The 8124-nt window shown below is 47.5% G+C and overlaps 1 protein-coding gene across 1 annotated transcript; it reads right to left on the minus strand.

Moving 5' to 3' along the window:
* Positions 1-2419: 2419 nt before the first annotated feature.
* On the minus strand, positions 2420-6377 carry LOC142584242 (palmitoyltransferase ZDHHC15A-like). The gene is made up of 3 exons (XM_075694391.1): positions 5826-6377; positions 4928-5245; positions 2420-3422 (listed from the first exon to the last, which is right to left on the minus strand). The coding sequence occupies exons 1-3, from the start codon at positions 6278-6280 to the stop codon at positions 2930-2932; spliced, it is 1266 nt and encodes a 421-aa protein (XP_075550506.1). The 5' UTR covers positions 6281-6377; the 3' UTR covers positions 2420-2929.
* Between the last annotated feature and the right edge of the window lie 1747 nt (positions 6378-8124).

Raw genomic sequence — 8124 nt, forward strand, 5'->3', positions numbered from 1 at the left:
TCGGATACAGTGAAGCGTTTGAAAATGATCGGATATAAGAATGAATAGCGCCAGATGACGTCAATTCTTTCGAAGTCTTCTGAAGTGTTCCGTAAAGCGTTTGCAAAGTCTGCCGTAAATTTCGGGCAGGTGCAACCATACTCTCTAAGATTTCAAGGTACTTAAGTGGCAATATTTAGCTAACTGAACCATGAAATTCCTGCGTGGTCAAGGCCCCTGCAAAGAATTTGAGTGGTCATATCCGTCTTGTGGGTGCCAACCGAATGTGCGCTTTTGGCAACGCGAAACACCATGTGAAGACTACACGCACGCACACACGCTCACAAACACACAAATGCACATATTTGCTGCAAAACGTTTCTGTGAAAATTGTTCATTTTTTTTCTTAAGTCATTCTTGCTATGAATAGAATATGAAGATCACTATAGTGTAATAAGGGCTAAGGACAGCCCTCCCCGCTGAAAAAGAAGCGGCGAAAGTAGTCCACAAAGACAGTTCTTGTTGTAAGCCTTGCGCTGGAAACAGGTATTTCATAGAACACGACCAAACTTGTGCAGGCACGACAGGAACCTTCTTGCTTTTGTTATATTTTTTGTCTGGGCTATTTCGTAGTGATATCTGATTACCTTTTTTCTCCATTAACTTAACTCAACCTAACCACAGAAAATTTCCTTATCACCTACTCCAACCATATGCGACCGTTAACGCTGTATTCTTATTTGTTCAATTCAATATTGCCTTAATACGCTTATTACTCTAGAGTCTGCACAACTGGCCGATTGCCTGCTCTTTACAACATGATTTCCCGCTCCCACGTTTCCCTGTTTAAATTCAGCTTGATTCGAATCTGCATTGCTTTCATTCTGGTACCGCGCTAGTACCTGTATATCTTAAAAAACGTTTCCTGTGCTTTCTCTTCTAATCACTTATTCTGAAGTCCCTGGCTTGTTCACAATTTTAGTAAAATTCAAGTTTCCCACCATAGGCTAAAATAATGATGTTCACGATATTCCTATTATGGCCAACATGCGGGCCGCACATTTAATGGCAGCTAGAAAACGCAGAAGGGCCCATTTATAACATTTGTGTGTCAGTACTTCGATCTTGTAGGTTCAGATGAGCGCTGGGGATGACCGCACCAAATGTACAAAACAAAAAACACCTCCCGAAACATCATAAACCAACTCTTATTTGCCAGCGAAGAGACTCATGGGCTTTTCTGTAGTTCCACATAATACAGTGCGAAGCAGCAGCACCGGTATCTAGTACAACAGTATAAAAAGAGAAAGAGTCGCAATGTTTCGTGCATTGCCAATTGCACGAAACAAAACGGCTTTCCAGCTAATCAAGACTTGAGCTACGATTCGATTCGCCCGTTTGAGGGAATGACAGTGCTAACTTCGTCGCAAGGTAGAAACAATGGCGCCCGTCATCACTTCGAACAAACACGTCTCGCTGAGTGCTCTGTGTACGTAGACAAACTCAAATGGTGCTAACATTTAACATCGCATCACGACTGTCGTAGGTAGTCAACATCACCGCTAGATACCGCCAATAAACTCAAACAGCACAGAAAGCTTCGCTTACATCGATTCCCACAGTGCGTGGGGTCTGCATGATTTGTTCGTTTTATTTTTATTGTCATTTTATTTAATTATGACTCACCAAAAAGCAATTATACAGGGTATTTCAGCAAACACTCAATTTTTTTTAATTGCCTGTGGCAGACAGCACAGTTCTACTCGTGAGTTGGTCTATCCGAAGAGGCGGACATTACTTCAAAAAAATTAAGTGCATGACTAATTAAAGATCTACTAATTCTGTTTTAACTAGTTAACTGATCGTACATATCCCAATTTAAATATTCTAGCGGGTGAAGATAATTGTGTCGATGACACCATTTAAGAGATATGGGCCGTGAAACTTGCGTTAAAAATGCACGGCCGTTCCACTTTAACGAAATGTTTTGTTCATTGAAGCACAAAAATAACTTAAAGGCCAATGCGTTTCATCCGAGCGTTCAGGAATTAATATCTCGAAACTGTTGTCAACCTGAAAATTCGTTCCAAGTGTATCCGCCGTGCGAACTTCCCAGCTAGAATTTGTAAATTGCAATATGCGCCATAGGGTAATTAGGCTAAAACAAATTTTTTAGTCGATTATGCATTTCAATTTTTTGTTAACGTAGTGTCCTCCTCTTTGAGCAGAGAGAAAGGCAAAGGAAAGACATGGAAGTTAACCATAGATCTCTTTGAGCAGACTAGCTTATGAGCTATAATGCTGCTATCTGCCACAGGAAATTTTTTTTTTAATTTTGAAAGTGTTCGCTGGAACACCCGGTATGAACGACACAGAGTGACGCTGGGAACACGCATCAAATGCTTACCGCACTGGAAGTGTCGCATTTATACGAGGGCCTCCGAAGCTCGAGCTGTGCTAGAAGACTTGTGATGATGTGGCAATGAGCACTTTACCCCTTTATGGTCTCATTCAATAACAAGGATTTCGTGCTCTGCACATCTTGCGCCCGTGTAAACTCCGTATGAAAGAATTCCCTTAAGCTGAGTGAAATTTCTTCTATAATTAACACCCTTAACGTTCACCATCTCGCAACGGTCTTATGGATGAACTGCATATGAATGAATTTAATGGTCATACAAGTGACGAAGCTAAGCGAAGTGTAAAGATAAAATCACGTCTGTGCATTTCTTCGACACAACTTTACGGATGTTCAGCAGTGTGCAGAAGCGGTACGTTAGTGTATACCCACGCAATATCAACACATGCACTGATTCTTTGCTGGATTTCTTGTTCCTCGGTAAGGTCTCGCAACGCGGCGAGTACACATCCGCGCATCGCGCGCATGTTCGCTTGACGCAATCGAAGCCACAAGGCTCCGGCAACAACATGCACGCGCCCGCTATCCAAGTCACCGCACATCCACCGACGTCAACGACGTCGGTGGTGCCACCGACGACGTCGCGTCCTTCTTGTCCGTCGAGTGAAGCCGGGACGCCGGTGTCTCGCTGCTCGACACAATGGTGATGGCCATCGGAGGCAAACGGGCGTGGCCACCACGACCAGCTCCCCGACGCGGCGACTGCAGTGGCGGCGACAGCGTCAGGGCCACCGACTCGCTGGATGGAACCGGATAGCGGCACGCGGGAGGGCCCACGACCGGGGGCATCCGTGAGTGCGCGGCAGTCCCGGTTACCACGGTCGCGGGAGGGACCGGTACGGAAGGCCTGCGCGCCTCGACCGCCACCGACGCGGGAGGGCCGTACACGTTCCGATCCGGATGCAGTCGTGTCGGGAACCGGGTTCCGTCGCCGAGCGCCGTGAAGACCGGGAGCAGCCAGAGGGCCTTGCGGCGGCCGAACACCTCGGCGATGTTGTTGCAGCAGCCCACGTCGAAAGAGTCCCTGCATAGCAGCACGCTTGTCCGGATGGTGTTCCATAGGGCTACTTGTATAGTATAGCGCATAGAAGACGAAGGAAACAACTCGATACGCTATGGCGAGCGCGTGTCCGGTCACTTTTTTTTTTTTGCCGTTCGTCTTCTGCGCCATGGTTTGATTATGGTGTATCAAGGAGAACCTCCCGGAACAATAGTTTTTCAAAATGCTGCAGACGTTAAGTGTATGACCCAATACGTGGATTTCATGATTTTCGAATGCGCAACGCTATTGGGACGTAACTGTGCACACAGGTAAACCGATGCGCACCAAGAAGATCTTGAACTTTACGTAGACACATAAGAAGCTCGTCACGCACAAGGGCACACTTTGGCATGCTGGTCGAGTGGCAAAGTGTGTCAAGTTTAAACAGGTATGTGTAAAGAAGAATACGCTTCAAATGCGAGAACGTAGCCTGTGTACGCGGTAAATTGGCAATAAACGAGGCCTTCTTTCATCAATGGCATTTGCTACTTCCATTGTCCTACACCCTTTCCTCATTCTTCCCACCAATTTTTCTTGGTACTTTGCTTGTTTTTCTAACGCGCTCATTAATTATGTCAAGAGGGCAGGTCTCAACTTCAAGTCGAGTACATGGTTGGTGCCACAGAACTAGAGCAGCCATGCATTCAAGCCTCCCTCGCCTGCATGATGCGAAGAATTCCAGTTGCTTGACACATTGTTCTACGACACGTGTTTGAGCGATGAGTGCCCAGGCGTATATTTGTAGTGTATTTGTTTATTTTCCCTGTAGGATAAGTGCCCTCATCATTTCAGTCATTCCAAAGTTTCAGTTGTGGGCGCTCGCGCATACCATTTTAATTCAGAAGTCAATGATAACCGCTACGCATACCTCAAAGCTCACAAACAGGGACACGAGTTCGCAGGTCACGCAACTCCAGCTGATTTTTCTGTATGATTTGTGTGCTGCGTACGGCCTGCGTGCCGAGTGGCAGGAGCAGAATCCTTTGTCAGGTCACATGGACTTTAGCTCCTTCTTCCTTTCTGTTCTAAACAGGAGAAATAAATTCATTCATTTATTCTTGTAATCGTTCTATCTAGCACCAATATCGGATCTCGGGTAGCACAAAGGGGGGTGGGAACTCAGCAAAACGGGAGCCGGCTGTTCGCTGCGCGCCCAAATTTGTCAATACACAAATTCTCTGCACAACGTATGTACCAACCCCACGTTGTATGTCAGAAAAGATGTCGGCAATATTTGGGCAGAAGGGGGGAGGGGCAGGGGGGTTGTTCACAGGGTCCCACCGAGGCCGCCAGTGCTTAGTACCCTGTCGCCGACAAATGCGCTTCCCTTTTAGTGCCATACATTGTTAGGCCAAATTAATATGCATTTTGAAGTAAGCCAGCTTGTATTCGTATTCCTTTGTGCTCAGTCTTACTGTGTCTCCCTTCAGTGAGCACCCGTTGAATACAGGGTTGATAAACAACTATCGAATCCGCATGGCGTGTACCTGCGATCCTTGAACTGGTGCGGTCGCAGGTCCTCGAGAGTGGTGACGTTGCTGCAGATCATGGTGATGTGGAAGTAGAGGAAGGAACCCAGTGACAGCGACAGCACCATGCCGAACAGGTACAGTAATGTCGCGTGAAGCGTGAAATTAGAGGCGGCGCGGTCGGACCACAAGCCCGCCACGTGGTGCGTCGCGCTCAGCAGCCCGAACACGCTCAAGGCCACCACGTAGAATATCGTGAGCAGAAAGAACTTGTACGTGCTGAAGCAGACGCAGTTGTTGAACCACGGACAGTGGTGGTCCATCTTTGGTATGCATCTGGGAACGTTAAGCCAAGGATGGGTGCCACACTTTCCAAACTGTACACGCCACTGATTTATAGATCGCGCATAACCTAGAGAATCATCGTATGTGGGTTCTGCCAGAATTCTTTTAAATATAATTTGTCAGCTATGTTACTAGCGCAGAAGTGTCAACTCATCATGTATACAGGAGCGCGCACTCAAATATGCACTCCTATCAAGTTCTAGTCAAGTCGCAATTTTATGTTTACTTCTACGGTCACGTACGTTTTCTTGTCGTCGTCATTGTTGTTCTTGTTGCAGCAGTCATTGAATCGTGGAGTATAATGGCAAATGTAGGGCTATTGTGTTTCATTACATGCTAACATTACGCATTAGAAAAGCGCGATCCCCAGTGCTCGAGTAAAGGATGCCTGAACCTAGAGCCAACGTTTCAACAAAGGGTCTCGCCTTCGCCCTGGCAAAGAGGTCCTGTTGCCAGAACGGGTGCTCCGGCCCGACACATTTCTCGTTACACCCCTGCTGATCGTCGCAAACCTCCATCTTCCTGTGAACGCATGTTGTTTCAACACAAGGACACCTATATAGCGGTTCACCTCTTGCACTGGGAGCAGTGATGAGCCCGGTCGGGCTTGACCTGCTTGCAGGTGTCGCAGAAGCGCACCACTCCGTTGGAGCCTCGCGTCAGCACACCCCGGTTGTCGGCCAGGATCTCGAGGAACTGGCAGCGCGCGTCGTCGTCGGCGCATTGCTCCAACAGCCGCTCGTCGCTCTCACTGAGCGAGAAGTAGCGCGGTATGGGCGCCACGCTGGTCACGGTCGTCTGCACGAACGACCAGAGGCACAGCAGAAAGAGCAGGTGGAACACGCCGCCGAACACGAGCCGCTGCACGTCGTCCTTGACAAGGGAGCCGCAGAAGATGAAGACGTAGACGTAGTAGGCCCAGACGAACAGCGCCACTGCCATGGCAACAGGAAGCCAGGCGACAAAGCGAGTCGTCGCGGAACGCCGGGGCTTCTTCGGCTCTGGGTCTTCCGAGGAGGACGACATGATGGCAATCGAGACAGGTCACTCTGCCGGTCTCCCAAAATGTGGGAGCGCGCGAACGTTTGCGCGAGGTGATGGTGGCGATGTTGATGGTTGCGATGAAGATGAGGATGACGATCCCTTCAGCAAACGGCATAAACCCGCTGTGGGGGATGGGGCAAAAAATGGGTGCTGCTATGTTAAGAAAAATGTAAATGGACATATGAAATAAAACGATTATAAATCAAATTAATTAATCCAGCCGTGGTATTCAATTAATTGCAATGATGCTGATGTCAAAAACTATTACTCATTCATATCAAACGGAATTGGACAAGGATCGGGCTCCACGGGCAGAATTTATTATCGAAAGAGACTTTCAAAGCTAAGTTGGTAATTGTTAGCGAGGAAATAAAAAGTAAGTATTATCGAGCGTTCAGGCGGAAATAAAAGAACCTGTCTTTGAATGAAACCTATTAAAGCCTAGAACGGTGTTTCGTTTGTACTGGTTTACTTTCTTACGCGTGTAGGTCACGTAAATTTAGTTCTACTAAAAATTTTTACATGTCTCACAACACCCAAATCGGTCATTCACCACCACATGTGTGTGTGGGAAGCACTCGGTTCTTGACTATAGCATATACCCACGACGGCATATGTGCCACGAATTTTGAGGGCAACAACAGCTACAGTCTGTTGCACGTTTTCACAACCATTGAAAATTCTATTCCATAGAGTTCCCCAGCGGTGAACTTGCTATTGTTAATTCCTCTAGAACACCGTGTCGTTTTAATGTCTGTTCTTTGTAAGAGAGGATAATGAATGAGAATGGGAGGACAGTGTGTCCTCATTCTCATTCCTTATCCTCCCTTATTTACGACAAAAATATTTTCCGCTTAATCCTGAACTGATCTCTATTGCGCTGTTATCCCGATGTCGATAGCGTGTGCAGCGCGAAAGGTGCAGCGCTAGCTTAGAGGCCAAATTGAATTCGGTAGACTTTACGAACCAGAGTCTTTATTCCGTGAGCCCCATCTAAACCTCCGCCTTCCGCACGGCTTACCACGACCGGAAATTAACTATAATTCGTCGCCGGTGGCTTGGAGCAGCACTCACTAATGCCTACTCGTTACTCATCGGAATGGCCTGAAGTCCTGAAGGTGAAGCCTGCGGGTGCAAAGAGACCCTTGCGCACTTTCTATGCGAATGTCCTAGTTTCAGTGCACGAGGAAAATGCTCTGCTTTCAACTCTGTAACGTCTGTACGGTGAAGACGCGCGCGTGGAGAGTGAAAAAGACACACACAAATCACAAAGGAAGCATGTGATCGATGGCCACTGTCGGCTATCGATGTGGTGTGCACACAGCCTGCTCGGGTACGCTAATGTGTGTGAAGACGGCGCTCGCATCAGCAGCGGAAGATGACTTGGCTTCGTCGTTTACGCATCCAAACGCATTACGCGCCTCCAGAGACCTTCTAAGCCTCCACGCACGGGCCATGCATCCCCCGTCGATACCAGGACAGCACGGCGACCGCATGCCACAAGCATCCTTATAATTGCTGTCGCAATAAGGAAAGAAAAATGTAAGTTGCTCTTTTAACAAGAAAGGGTGCGTCGTGGCTTTGACTGCACAATGCGACGCGAGCCATTCGACAAAAAAACGCAGCGCCCCGAAAACTCCAAAGGAGTCGCAGTAGGGGTTGACTGAGAGAGGCTTACTTGAAGCTTGTGGCCATACCACAGGCAAAGGGTGCTTACTGCGTGTGTTAGTAATAAGGGCAACAAGAATCGTCAACAAATATTTGAGCCTACATATTAACATTCAGTGTTCCCCAGAATTTATCCCACACACATCACGGCATTGCAC

This window comes from Dermacentor variabilis, chromosome 6 (genome assembly GCF_050947875.1).
Source record: "Dermacentor variabilis isolate Ectoservices chromosome 6, ASM5094787v1, whole genome shotgun sequence".
Classification (NCBI taxonomy): Eukaryota; Metazoa; Arthropoda; class Arachnida; order Ixodida; family Ixodidae; genus Dermacentor; species Dermacentor variabilis.